We start from the raw sequence: 15393 nt of genomic DNA, 5'->3' as shown, positions 1-15393 counted from the left end.
TCCTGAGGTTTCTACCGTTTTTTTTCCCCGTTAAAGGGTTTTTTTTGGGGAGTTTTTCCTTATCCGCTGCGAGGGTCATAAGGACAGAGGGATGTCGTATGCTGTAAAGCCCTGTGAGGCAAATTGTGATTTGTGATATTGGGCTTTATAAATGAAATTGAAATTGAAATTGAAGTACGTTCAGCTTCAGCCCTTCGTCATTAAGAGCCCTAACACACCAAGCCAACGGTCAGCCATCAGTCAATGTTAGGCTGTCGGTGAATATCTGTCACTCTGTGTGTCCCGCACTGTTGGCTCTAGTCGGACCTTAAAGGCTTTAATTCGGCAGATTTAGGATGTTGAATCAACGCAAAAGACAGCAGAGCCTCTTAGTGAATGAAATCACTCTGATTGGCAGTTCAACTCAGTGCACGAGAAGTAAAACCGAAGTAAGGAAAGCAAGCAAACAACTAAATTCAAGAGGGCGTAAAATGGGGGTTGTGTTGCTAACTGGCTAACTAGCGTCTTGAATCCATCCTGTCGGTCTTCGGTTGGGTTGCTAACTGGCTAACTAAAGTCTTGAATCAATCCTGTCGGTCTTCCAGTTTCCCTATTTGAATGATGAATACAGACTACCCCCACGTGCTGTTATGGAGAGTAACTTCTTCTCATGCAGACACAAAGCGCACGTGTGTTGGCCATTGGCTTCAGTCTTTGTGTTTTATCCAGGTGCAAGTTTTTGGCTGAGACACAGGCGATACAAGGAGACGTAACAGCCAGCCCTCGTCACTACTTGTTTTTTTGTTTTTATGTCAGTTGGTGTATCTGGGTCCTAATACTTCCAGCTTTGGATCAAAGGACTATGAGCGCCGCAGTCTGGAGTCTCGCTTATAATACAATATATTTTGATCATTTGCATTTCAGCTACACCAGACATCAAGACGTCAAATCTGATGCAAAAATTACCTCGTCATCAGAAGTTGCAGTAGATGTGGCACAATGGGCTTAATTCATGGATGACCTGTCCTGTTCTTGCACAGTATCTCAGACTGCATTAACCCCCTCACCTGCAGCACTCAATTGTGGCTTTTAAGTATAGACTGTTTTAAAGTAATGGTCTTAGCCACCATAAAATCACACACTGGTCTCCCATTTTGAAGCCTCGAGTTCAGCGTTTTTGGCATTGCCATCTTGTTTGTGACCATATTTGGACGAGAGGTTGGATCTGTGAAGGAGCGAGGGGTGGATCTGACTGAGAGCCCGAGGTGACACCTAGCAGACGGCCTGTCACTCAAAGCGGCCCGGCCTTGAAGTATGCATAACTTTAAGCCTTAATAAAATGTAAACAGCTGACATGGCCATGAGCACCCACCCCACTGCCAAATACATCAACTGCGGCCAATTGAAGGGGTGAAAGTGGGCAATAAGACAATTTTGCGTCCTTTCCGTACCTTATAATATACTACTGAGAGTGTGTAATGGCTGCAGGGCTCTTATTAATCTGGTTTTATTCAAATGGATGATGAGTAGGGAATCTGTGAAAAATTCAGCACTGTTATGCCAGGATGGTCACCTTATAACAGAAAGGTTACTGACTCCTATTGCCACAGGTTGAGGGTGCCTTGTTCAGTCACAGAGGAAGAATGGGACGTTATTTAGTCCAAACAGTCAACAAGCAGAGTCATATATGGGCCTCCGAGGACCCTCCAGGCTTTAGAAAATGAAGGCAATCAAAATGGAAATGTTGCTGCTTTGAAACTACATTAGAATCTCCAAACAGTTCTTTTTGGCCTTATCTTTCACTTTGGTAATGAATCATGTCTGCCCTCTTTCCAATTGGGCCTTTATCTGCTCTCACGCTGTCACTGCACTGTCATACACACCCTCTCTCTCTCTCTCTCGCTCTCTCTCACACACACACACACAAAAAACCACACACAAATAAACAAACTGAGCTTCGTCACCATCCACCTGAGTCACGGAGGATAATCTCTTTGGTTGATGAAGTCACAGGCAGCCCTGTCACTATACTGCATGAGTGTGTGTGTGTTTGTTTACATGCGTGCATGTACCACTGTCTACTGTAAATATGTCATACAGTAGGTAGCATTGCTCAGAGGGGTTGTGTTAGGCAGCATGTCTGCATGATGACTCCAGCATGTGTGGGTAGTGTTGAGAGCGATGTCACCAGTGGAGACAGAAGCAGGGACTCTTCAGGGTGCCACTTGGAAAATAAAACACCATTATGTCTAGATTCTGAGCCCACCCACAGGAAGCTCAGTTTAAAGCAATTTAAAGCTCACACTGGAAGTCTGATAACATCGGCATAATAATATAAATACCATACCATTTCAGGAACACGTTGCCTATTGTTTTCCCTAGATTTTGAATAGAAGATATAACTATGTATTTGTATTTATATTTATGTAATAAGGATCTCGGTTAATTTTGCTTTTGATAGCCTGACACTCATTAACTGGTAACTAACAGGACGTCAAATACAAAATCCAGAACTCCACTGACTTAATGAGATTTAGTGCTGCAGTTCAAAGTGCTATCCTTTTGATGTTTTGTGATGTAAATGTCTGAGCATTTTATTTTATTTTCTGTTGGTTTTCTTGACAGACTTAACATGCGGAAACACAGTGCTTAGCTAGCTAACGTTAGCTTTGGCCGCTCTGCACTGCACACCAGAGATATTGGATAAAGCGAGATACCCCACTCAGCTCACTTCCTGATTCAGTAACGTCAGCGCCACGCCCCCGTAGGAGACTTGCGGCAGCTCTGAATGTATTGTCGTCAATGAGGAAAATGAACGTGATCACAATTTATGGTCAATTCTTTCGCCTTATAGTCACTAAAGTAAATATTGGGTTCGTTTTCCACAAGCCACACATCTTACCAACATTCTGACACTAAAGCTGCATTTTTCATCCGCACAGATCAAGAGAAAATTAACTTTGTTTGAGCCCTGTCCGTCTCAGAAAACAAGTTCTCGCGAGATCTTGTGATCTTGATAAACAGGCAGTAAAATCACAGTTAGCTTACAAACAGTTATTTACCGCTAGTAATAAATAAAAAATGCCCAAGCTTTGTGCAACAATAGGCTGCAATAATAGGAAGAATGTATTTTCATTCCACCTGCTTCTCGATCCGCATACACAGACATCCACAGAGCCTCTGTTCAACACGGTGGTGGGGAGGGGGGGTTGAGGGAGAACAGGCTCTGATTGAAGGGAGAGCTAACCACGCCTACTTAGGAGACCGTTTTCTTAACATTGGATAAACCTACGGTGGGGTATCTCGCTTCATCCAATATCTCTGTGCACACCACCCGGGTCGGGTGGGACATTGCTAGCAGTGCCTCTCATGTGGAGATTACTGCTGGTAACACCATCCTGGTGGTGGGATGGCATTGCTGTGGAAACATGGTAGCCACCCTCCGGTCTCCCCCAGGTCACCCCGATAATTAAGCGGCTTTACTTTGAGCCGTAAAACCCCTTTTGCATTGTTCATTATGTTAGCACTACCTGCCATGCTGACAGTGCAAACGGTGCTAACAGAGCTAACAGTGATAACATAGTTAACACTGCCAAAGGGGGTTTGCTGCTCAAGACTGTGCCACTTACTCACCTTAGCAACCTGGGGGGAAACCAGAGGGTGGGCACAATGTTTCCACAGCAACTCTTTTGGGTCGGGATGACATTACAGAAATCACCAAATGAGAGACGGCGCTAGCTAGCTTCCAGTAGACCCAGTTGGTGTGCAGGAGAGTATACTAAAGATTAGCAAAATTAACCTTTAGACCAACATGCATAACCAGTCAAATAACGGTTAACTGTTGACATCCTTAGTATATAAACATGACCCAGGCTCAAAATATGCACAAAGATTCCCATCAGCTCCTTTAAACCTTTTTTTTAACATTATCACCTACAGCGTATCACTGTAGTCAGTGTTCTCTCAGTCCACTGATTTTACACATAAAGTCATTAAAAGTCATGGGAGCAGAACTCAGCCTATAAAAAATGGTTCTATACTGTCGTCTTTTTCAAGTCAGAGAAAATAACTCTGGTAATGTTGCCAAGGCTATCTCTTCTTAGGGTCAGAGAAATTGAAAACAGAAAACCTGCCTAACAAACCAGGTGTGTTGAGTTTCAAGGATGCAGGGAGGGAGCATCTTATGGGGCACGTTGGATTCAGCATTTTTTTTTTTTTTTGCTTATCTCAGATGTTAAAAGTCAGGATGTTTTGTCTTCAGCTGCATTAATTTGATTATTCTTTTTGCAGTCTGCTTTGTATGAGTTCCTCAATTTTATGGAAGTGCAATATAGAATCACTGGGGAAATCCCCTCACTGTTTACACACACACACACACACACACAAACACACTCCATGTTCACAAGTTATCAAAATCCTGTGTTGTCTTTATGGATTGTAATAACTGCTCAAATATGTGGTGCAAGTTTGCATATGTTAACTTGCTGCTTAATTTAATCCTCCCACCTAGGTTGACCTTGAGATTGAAGTGTAGCTTCTCAAATGTTTGATTCTCAGTTTTGGCACCTAAATGCAATTTATACAGCCTCCCGCAGTAAAACATGGCTCATGTTCAAGAACAATACTCTTCAGTCAGCATTTTTTAGCTGAGGTTGTTGGGTTTGTTCAAGGTGGAGGCTGAAAACTTTACTTTCGATCATATTTTAGAACAGTAATTCCCAGCTTGGTGGGTCAGATCCATTCACAGTGGGCCACAAGTGGGTTAGCTCCATAGAAATAAGCTTTATGTGAAATATTGAAAATGTAGGAGTAGGAATTGTAAAGTACCTAAATACACTGTCGCATGACCTAAGTTTACCAACACAATGAGGCTGCTTGGGGAGAAGCTGGCTGCTTCACAACAGACTGACAATTCTGAAACTGAAAATTTATTCAACTTTGTTTTTCTTAAACTGAGCACAAAAAAAGTTTAATGCAGCAAAGTACTGGCTTGGGTTGAAAGTTTTGTAGAAAACAACTTCTTCTCTTCATTTTCGGCTCAGCAGCTGTTTTGTTGCCCTGTTCGTTTTTATCAGGCCTGTGTATGTGTTCTGCTGTAACAGTGGTTTCAGTAGGCTGAAATTGTTGTAACTGCCAATGCAAAGCTTTTAAGGTTTTTTAAAACATTATAAGCCCTAATTGCAATCTTGTCCCAATGTTTCTTTAAGCCTCAGTTGTAGCTTAAGTATTTCTTTTTTATCTTGTGAAATAAAAGCATGGTCTCCCCACAATGCAGGTCCTGGGTTTGAATCCACTGACAAAATACATGGATGAAATCAAAATAAATGGGTGTTGATTTGGTCTGTGTAGACCCTGATGTCTAATGGAAATGGATTTAGACCCAAAGACTGGACCAGTAAGGAACCATTCGTTTAGGACTTCTCAAATAGTTCATTTTTGGATGTTGGAAGACCTTTTGTTTGACACTAGTGCGATAGGCGGGTGTCTAGTCAGCCCCCATTCAGTTGAGCGTTCAAGAGGCAGAACCATTGAAATCCAAAATGCATCACATTTGTTCACATGCCTGCCCATGACACATATGAATGACGAACACACCACCATCTATTTTGTGCCTCTGTCCGCATTTCCATCTGAATGATATGGAGCTATTCTTAGATCTGTGGGAGGATAGATGGGCATCATTTAGATTTTCATTTTCAAAGGCTTCTCTCCTCGTTGCTGCAAGCCATTTTCAATCGACCATTTGTTGGTGCACGGCAAAATGCGCAAGCTAATGCTAATTATGTGCACAAAGCCTACTGTAAATGGTGGCTTTGGAGTTCTGGAGAAAAGGGTTTTGACAATGAAAATGGATTCATGACAGTTTGCATGGCTTCTCTGTGAATAAGACCTCATTAATATTCGGTTGAGCATCAGTTTGCAAAAAGACAAAACTTAGGCCATTGATCTCGAGTGAAAGCTGTTAAGGTGTCTCAATCTTTGTGGGTGGGTGTGATTCTTATCTTTAGCTGATTTTAGTAAATTTAGAGTATCAGTAAAAGCTCCTGTATGTGACAGCTGAGCAGCTGATGAGAAACCAGTTGTTTTTGCACTGAGCAGGACACCTTCATCAGTTACTCTGAATACACTTCTCAGGCCAGTCAAGACTCTTGAGTCCAGTCACTGTTGACCTTTCCCTGACTTCTCTTAAGACATCAATTTCCCATAAACATGTGTGGTTTTTTTGGTAATGGCAGGTGGAGCACATGATGCTGTGCCGCACCTCCCTCTTCACTACTCCCCCAACCTTTCTCTGGAATTTTCAAGATTGTGCAACTCTCAGACCGTTGGTGTGAGTGGCTGCCTTTCAGCTTTGAAAAAAAGCTATTTCTTTGTGGTTGTGGATGGGTGATGCACAGCTGTGGACTTGTGACTCAACTCTGCTGTGAGACTTGACCAAATCGAGATTAAAATGCCTCAAGACTCGACTAGACTTGACACTTGAAGGCATGCTGAGAAGACTTGACTTGGTAACCCACAGCTATTGAAAAATTCTCTACTGAATATAGTCGTGTCCCTTGGAGCTTTGCCAAACTGTCATGAATCATTTATAGCTTAACCAGGATATATGCAATGTCTCCCTAACCTAATGCACGTCTTCAGATGAGGTGTCCGGTGCCAGAATCAACTGGAGGAAACTCTAAATTTAGACTGACGAAATGATTCCTAACAACCCACAGAATGTATCAGTCTACACATAAATGAGTGGCTTGATATTTTCCAGCACATCACCTGCTTCCCTCCATGAAAATGATTGAGTGCACAAATTATTTGAATACGTGCTGGTTTCTGCTTTGAGTTATTTTGAGACCTTTGTTGATTAGATTATTGTCATGTTTTTATTTGACAGTTGTACTAATTATGAGAAATAACCACACACACACAAGATTTGAGAGGACATTTGTGAATATCTAATGAAATATTTTTGTATAAATGCTCCTACAGCTTCATGATGAAGGATCTTAACTGCTGATGAGACCGTTTTTGTGCACTCTGTATCTGTACTATCTGTACTAATCTTGACATGACAAAGTTAGTGTCTGATGTTCCTTTCTCTCTTGCTAAAGAAGTATACCTTTCTAATTTTTTACATTAATAACAAGCGTTTGGCTTCAGTTGTGCTCATTAAGCACCACTATCATCAAGAAAAGCTGTCAACATTAAACTGTAAAACTATTAATACTGTTGTTTCAGCATAACAATTTGAGTGACCACTGTTTTGAAATTTTAAGTTCACTGAACTGGCACTAAAAATCTTGAATAATTTTGTATTTGTGAGTCACCTTAATTCAGTCAATAAGTGTTATGTTATACTAATTACAGCTGCTACAGTAGTTAAGACTGACTTTCAGTAAAGCTAATTTTCTCGCTTATGAAGCTGTTTACAGGTTAGATTTCTCGTGTACCGCACTGCCGGATTTTATTTTAATAGTTTTTATTCAAATGTCTTTTTCAGTATCAGCACTGATCCTGATTTTAAAATGGCCAGGCAGAGGCATGTTAAAGGAAATGACCACTTTAGAATGAAAATACAGACAGTACTTACTGACCCTCATGCCAACAAGAAGTCCAGGGTCGTTTTTTAATCCACAAAACTCATTCAGGGTATCGGAGGATAACAGCTAGCCGGATTTTTACATACGCACTTGAAGTGCATGGAACCTACATCCAAAGTCATTTTGAAAATGTAATAAAACTCAGCTAACGCATTTCAAAAACGTCAGAACGGCTCGTCCGTCGTTAGCCTGCAGGCGTGCTGTGTTTATACGGCAACTCGCGGGAGAGTTGAGAACGTTCAGAGACGTTTTTTTCTCGAGTCTCGCAAGTTGCAGGCTAACTGACCATGGTGAGAAATTATGCTATAAAAGTGGAGTAAATTATGTCTTTTCAAGTCAATTTTGCATGCCGCGGCTTCAGGGCACTTGGATTACGACGGACGAGCCGTTCTGACGTTTTGAAATGCATTAGCAAAGTTTTATTAAATTTTCAAAATCATTTTGGACGTAGGTTCCATGCACTTCAAGTGTGTATGGAAAAATCTGGCTAGCTGTTATCCTCCGATACACTGAACGAGTTTTGTGGATTAAAAAACTACACAGGACTTCTTGTCGGCATGAGGGTAAGTACTGTCTGTATTTTCATTCTAAAGTGGTCATTTCCTTTAAGATCTAAACTTGAAGCAGTGATGTACAAAAACATTACAATTGGGGGCACAATTTGCACCTTCATTTTGGGTGTTTGACACATTACTGATTATTGACTCATTACTTGCAAGTGGACATTGTATGCCCTGTCTTTCATACTAATCCTTGATAGACCAGAAGAACTTGCTTTTTGGCTTACAAGTCTCATCTCATAGACTTTAGGCGTGACCTGGACTTGGTTCAAAAGACTTAAAAACAGCTCTTGGGTGATGTCATGGGATTGGTGGGATCATGGCCTTGGTCTGTGACTCACTGTTGCTGCGTTTTACCTTTAAATACATTATTACCATTTTCACATCATAGCTTTCCTGATCAACTAAAGAACAAGCCTCAGGGGCTGCATCTCAACACTTGTGACCTTTGACGTTTGACATAATGTTGCATGATGTAGGCTATTTACATGCATCATGTATGCTTAACCTGATAAACGGCAGTCATCCACTCCGCCATGGCTTTTAAAATAACATGCCCTCTGACTGTCCTTCTGTAATGAAGACTGAAATATAAATAGAAAGCAGCGGAAGAAACGCTCCTCTATGTGTCTTTAAATGAGCATTAAAAGCCAATAAGAGGTTCCTCAAGACCTTTAACCTGTCCTCAGGGTATTCCCTCTGTTTTTGCCCCAGATCAGAAAAAAAATGAGGGAGTGACTACTTCGGTTGGTTAGTCATTACGGAGCTGCAGCAGCAGATTTCCTGATTAAACAAGCATGCTCTAATCACTAATGGAGCTGTGCTGCAGGATTGAATCAGGAGGATGTCAAAAGAATAAATGAATAAGTGAAGGAGAATGAGGAGGATGCCATGGGCATGAGTCACTCCTTTATTTTTTTAATGCCACAACTTTAGTAGATGGCAGCCGACTAATGTGCTCAGTGTTGGTTTTGTGTTTGCTATGTAGTTTATATACATTTTTTGACGGCAGGTGGTCACCGAAGGTCTTAAATTGTCCTAAAGATTTGTGGTGCGCAGAGAGCATGGTCGGAACTTCCTGTTGTGTGTAATCTAAATGTGTGTATTTACAGACTAACTGGTGTCTTTTTTTATTCAATCAGTGCTCTGGGAGGCTCCTCAGCACTTCATATCCCAGCATTCCCCAGTGGAGGATGCCTAATTGACTATGTCCCTCAAGTGTGCCAGTTACTCACCAACAAGGTAACAGTGTTTGTCATAACTCATACCTTTACACAGCATGGTTAGATGTGCTTTGTGTGTTGTGTGCATGTCTTCATCATAAAGGAATAGTCCCCAGAGACTGATGTCTGGTAGGGTTGGGGTCTGAATTATTTTACATTATTTGAAACCCTTAATCTTAGTCTAATAGTTTTAGTTTAGAGTAAGATTCCTTACTCCTTATGTGTGTTTATGTGTGTTATGCCACTGTGTGTCATATGCTTAATGCTTTTTATGTATTGTTTTTAAAGGTGTGTAAGACTTAGGGGGATTTGGTGGTGACTGGTGGTGTATTGCAGATTCTAACCAGCTAAAACTTCTCCCAGCTCCTATTCCTTCAGTGGTCATTGTTCATGAGGTTTTTATCGGGAGCCAAATTATCCGTAGAGGTCTCTTCCTCCCCAAACCAAACAGACCTAGTTATTTAAACTCGTAAAAACGCAGAATAACGTAGATTAACGTTAGAAATCCATGTATTCCTGACGCAGTTTGGCATGTGGCTGCGGGCAGCTTGTCCAGCACATGCCAATGTGTAATGCTTTTTTCTCTTGCAACATGAGATCCAGACATTCAGGAAGTATTAACCAGAAGCTGAATTATCCACAAAGGTCTCTTCCTCTCCAAAACAAACAGACCAGGTGATTGAAACCACTAGAAACTGAATAAAACAGTTTCACATTACAAATCAGCGTAACTCCGGTGCTGCTCTTCGCACTTGGACTTGTTAGTACAGTGGCAAACAAGAAACGCGAATGGCCCTATGTGGAGCCAGTATTTAGTTTGTCCATTCTGGGCTATTGTAGAAACATGGTGGTGCAACATGTCGATCTCCATAAAGAAAGGCTCGCTCCCAGTGTAGATATAGAAATTTTATGGTAAGAAGAACAAAACATTTCTTATTTTTAGGTAATTATAATAAGCTAAAGAAGGCATATTATATTCTATTTCTGCCAATTTATCCCCCTAAATCCCACACACTAGTCCTTTAAATGCATATTGAGGTGTCTCTGCAATGAAATGTGCTATATAAATTAAGCTGTCTTGCCCTGCAGTAACAGACTCAAGACTTGACCAGGGACCCATACGAGTTCTGTCCACATTTTATCTTGCTCAGCTGGGTCTGGGTCAGGTCTGACTGTATTTCTGCTGGTCCCAGATCTGTTTATCCTGATCTGTTACTGTATACCCCAGTGGATACAAAAAGACCAGCGATCCGCACTGATTACGAGAGAAATCCATGTGTGTTAATTAGGCTGGCTTGGGATCAGATTACAGTGGTAAGATGAAAAAAATGTCAATAAAGTGGAGGCTGAGCGCAAGGAAGATGGCTACAGCAGCTCATATCACAACAACAAAATAAGTGACAATAAGCAGTATAATGAATAGTACAGTATGTTGTATCTAATGTGAAAAACATTTTTCGCAATAGGATAGCATTTCTAACAGCAATTTAAATTACCAGGTGTGTCAGTCCATAAAATAAACCCGTCCCTGGTCCCTCGCCTCTCAGACTTGCATTAAATTGAGTCTGTAATATCTTCAACAAAAACAGATAGGGGTATATATTTTTAGAAATGATTGGGCCCAATCAGATCTTGGAAAAAAATTCTTGGGTCCATTAGGGTTCAGGTCTGTCGTTTTGAACCCATGAAGACCTCTGGTGTGTGTGTGTGACAGGTATGTAAATAATTTATTACATACTTGTAAGTTTTTGTGCAGCAAAGCATGTGTCCACTGAGCGATGTCTTTTGTGTGTTAATGTGGATATGTGCATTCATGCACGTGTGTGGTGACTGCCAATGTGGGCGTACTGGCCTTCCTCCATAGGCTGTCTGAGCGCTCCTTGGCCTCTGCAGGTTGACAGGTAGATATGCAGTGTAGACACGATGTAATGCTATTTCCCTCAGGAGAAATGCCCATCCCCCCCTGCTACTCACACACACACAAACACACACACACAGAGATACCCTCCATCTCTTCCTGTTCACCTGGACTCTGACCAGCATACTCAGTGTGTCTGGAACACTTGTGTCCCTTACTGACCTCAGTGTCTCTGGGTGTTTAAGTCCAGCGGTGTCACAACCGCTCCCTCCACCTCCCTAAAAGAGTCACAGAGGCCACAGCCTGTGTTTGGAAAGGCATGTTGAAAAGCAGCGTCAATAGTAGATAAAGGCAGTGTGACACAAGGAAGGAGGAGTCCTTCTCACAGTGTCACTTTTACTTTACAGAGCAAGTGTAAATTACTAAGGGTACACGTGCAAGAAATACAGTTTACTGCGCCTGACACACATCACTCCCACTGGTTTGTTGCAGTATGTGAAGAGTAACCAGCCTCATGCTCTCCATCTTGGCCAATTGCTGTTATTAAATTCATGTGTTTTAAAATGTTTATATAATAAACTAAACAGCATTGGTTTGTTAGTTTAAATATTGTGGCATATTGCTGCAGCTTAATTTGAAATTCAAATAGTCCTTTGAACATGGAAAAAAAATGACATACTCTAGTGATCTATCCAAATTCAAAATTTTTCATGTATAATTGCAGCAGGCTGTGTAGCAGGGGGACATTGGTAAAATTGGTGCCATCGCTCTGATCAATTTGATGCTGTTTTGATACCAACTGTGAATGGATTATCATGACGCAAAACCATCTGAAAGTGAGAAATTATGTGTGGAAGCATTTAGTATTCAACAGTGTAGGTGGTAAAATTGTGAGGGAAGATTGACTGATTGATGGTTTGAAGCCATTTGAAATGGAACTTTCTAACAGTAACAATACCAGCACAACAAATCTGGAGTCACCTCTTCGTAGCCCGATAACCAGACTGAAACAACACTTTGTTTCACTTTAAATTGCTAAACCAATCTGTGATTCACAGGTCACGCTAACCTGTTAGCTTCTTACCCATGTGTGGCAATACAAATTAGCGAAACAACATCAATTCTGCAACGTAGTTTCTGATCAGGCTCATGGGCTGTGTTCAAATTCATTTAAACTGAGTACTGTGTGTGTTAGTTCTCATTTACGGCCATTAGCTGCTAAACAACTTCCACAGGGTAGAGTGTACTGGCTAATGTCGGTAAAGCTAGTTTAATAGCTAGCTATCTGATCATTATAACAAGTTTGATTGGTCTTAAACAGTATCTACATCAATGCATCTTCTAAAGGGTGATATTGGGTGTAGAGTGAAGCTCTATATTAGGGCTGTCAACGAATATTCTAAATTCAAATTTAAATTCGAATTTGAAAAAAAATGGACCTTTGAATGTGAAAATTGATATTCGATTGTGGAGAGAGAAAAAAAAACCACCGCAGCTGTCCTCTTTGCAAGTGGGCATTGGCATCAGACGCGCATTTCTCCACGCTGGTCGACAAGCGGTTCTGCTCCCAGCTGTTGTCTCCGTCACCCGGCTTGACACATTCGCTCGGTGTGGTCACGGGTCAGAGAGGGGGGGGGCGAGCGAGACGTCCGCGGTCATTTGTAACGTAATGTTATAGATAATTGTTTTATGTGTTTTAATGTGTAGGTATGTAAATATTTTCAAAGACGTTTATGTTGAAATAAAAATACCTACAGGTAGTTATGTTTCATATACAAGTATGTTTCCTTGTATTAGTTTGCCCTCTTGTGGACATAATGCGGAAAAAAAAATATTCGAATGGTTCGAACCTATGAGTTATTTTTAGAAGGAATATTCAAACGTCATTTTTGAGCAATTTTGACAGCCCTACTCTATATGATATTCAGAGCATATCTGTGATTCAGAGTCTGAGAAGGGATTGCCTGCACCCAGCTCTCAACATGGCGGTGGCTGAGCCATTGGCTATTAGCTAACAACGCCAACAGCGTGAACAGTGCTAACAACAGCAACAGTGCTGAGAGAGCTGAGGGAGTTAGCCTGGGGGGGGATTGGAGGATGTGCATTACGCTTTGCAACAACACCGGCCACTGTGGGTCAGGGAGGCGTTATCAGCGGTAAGTCGGTGATTAGCTTGCACGTGGGATACAGATTTCTTTCCCCAAGTGTGATCCACCTAGTTCCAAACATATTGAGGGAAAGAGAAACGCTAGTGGAATACACACACAGGGACCCTCATGCACCAACTTGCACATGTGGCTGGGCCTACTACAACAAACAGAGAGGCTCAGATTGCAACACACACAGAGGGAGTGTGACTTCATTCTCTGCTCAGGGCGCCATTACTCCACTATATCTTTACATAACAAATAGTGGCTTGCTGCTCTGAATGTTGCATAGAACTCCTTTAGATATTACTACTATTACCATTATGTCAGACTTTTACACCCCTGCTGTTTGAGGGTTTAGCAATCTTATTAGTGCTTAAAGTTTAGGCTGTTTGTGTCATTTTTGTACCTTGTTCAGGATCTTGAAACTTACCCAGCAGTTGCTGTGGCCTTTTGATGGTCACGCATACAGAGACCAAAAGAAAAATGGACACATGGACAGCATGAAGAAGCAATTAGCAAGGTCTCTTGTTCAATGACAGACATTTGTGTGGCAGAAGTAGTATTGGACATTCTTTGGAGTCACTTCCAGCCCAAAAAGGCAGCCTTAGTTTCAACAGAGTGAGCAGAGATGATAAGTAGATTCACCAGAGCAAGACAGAAGCTGAGAGTGTTAGCAGAAACACAAAGCAATATCTTCTCTATATCAGTTATTGTTTGTGAGATTTATCGACTGAAGCCAAAGAATGGTAAAGAAAAAAAGACATCATTCTTGCGAGGACAGGCTGTGCAGTCATTTTGTTCCTTTAAAACCATCAATTATTCCCTCCCACGTATTCCAGATGCTATGATTGTATCGACACAACTTTACAGCCACATACTGTGCACACAGCTGTGACTGTGACTAGGATTGTGTTGGGTGTTGGCAGCACCTGGCATCTGCAGCATAAAAAACAAAAAAAAATTACTCATGAAAATTAGCTCCAGAAGCTAATAGGCCCTGAGGGGTTTTCAGTCATCTCCTATGTGCAAACAGTGTTTGATCAACTCACACAAGACAAGGAATTAGTAGCTTTCTATGAATGTCAATGAAATCATCCTTCAGTGGTCATTCGTCTTTGACATGGTAGTGATAGTAAGGTAGGAGGTTGGCAAATGAGAGAGAAGCAGAGGGGAATTAATTATTGCTATTGTCTCTGGCGTTTTTCCAAGATACCAGTACACACCTTGTGTCGGATTCCAGATAAGTTATCGAGGTTATAATCAATCCAATCCAGACATTTATATATAGCTAGTGTGTCCTCGTCGCTGGCATTCTGATTACATCTTCACACATACTATGCAAAATAGACAGTAGGAGTAGAAGCGTAGTCAGCCAACACAACTGCAGTGATCGCCTGGTTGAAGGACATATTACTATACAGCAACAAATATTTGAGGAGATCTTACTAGTATATCAGCACAACAACACTGTACATTACATTCAGAGCATTAATATAGCAGCAAACCACTATTTGCAAAGTAAACATGTAGAGGAGCAATGGCATCCTGAGAAGAGAATGTAGTCAAGATGCCTCTCTGTGTGTTGTAAGATGAGCTTCTCTGTCTGATGTTGTGTGGTACAAAGTCTGGTCGTGCCAGTGAGTGCACCCCACTGGCTAGCCAGTGCCCTGCACTGCACTCAGGAAATCATGGATTGTAAGTTTGTTGATTTATAAACACAAACTAGCAAGTAATGCTAATTTGTTGTTGTTCTTTTGACGCCTCCTCACCGGTGACAGCTGTGACCGAAGGCATTATGTTTACAGGTTGTACATACGTATATACACTGAACAAAAATATAAACGCACGTTTTTGCTCCCATTTTTCATGAGCTGAACTCAAAGATCTAAAACATTTTCTATACACACAAAAGACCATTTCTCACAAATATTGTTCACAAATCTGTCTAAATCTGTGTTAGTGAGCACTTCTCCTTTGCCGAGATAATCCATCCCACCTCACAGGTGTGGCATATCAAGATGCTGATTA

General features: G+C 41.4%; 1 protein-coding gene across 1 annotated transcript in view; it reads left to right on the top strand.

Moving 5' to 3' along the window:
• babam2 (BRISC and BRCA1 A complex member 2) overlaps positions 1–15393 on the top strand; it is a 126463-nt gene that overhangs the window by 96776 nt on the left and 14294 nt on the right. The window contains exon 8 of the mRNA XM_050062526.1: positions 9277–9376. Within this exon, the coding sequence (XP_049918483.1) occupies positions 9277–9376 (100 nt within the window). The remainder of the gene's footprint in view (positions 1–9276; positions 9377–15393) is intronic.

The sequence above is a fragment of the Epinephelus moara genome, chromosome 14, assembly GCF_006386435.1.
Source record: "Epinephelus moara isolate mb chromosome 14, YSFRI_EMoa_1.0, whole genome shotgun sequence".
NCBI classification, from domain to species: domain Eukaryota; kingdom Metazoa; phylum Chordata; class Actinopteri; order Perciformes; family Serranidae; genus Epinephelus; species Epinephelus moara.
The sequence above is the reverse complement of the archived record's forward strand: the minus strand, read 5'-3'. Positions and strand labels throughout refer to the sequence as shown.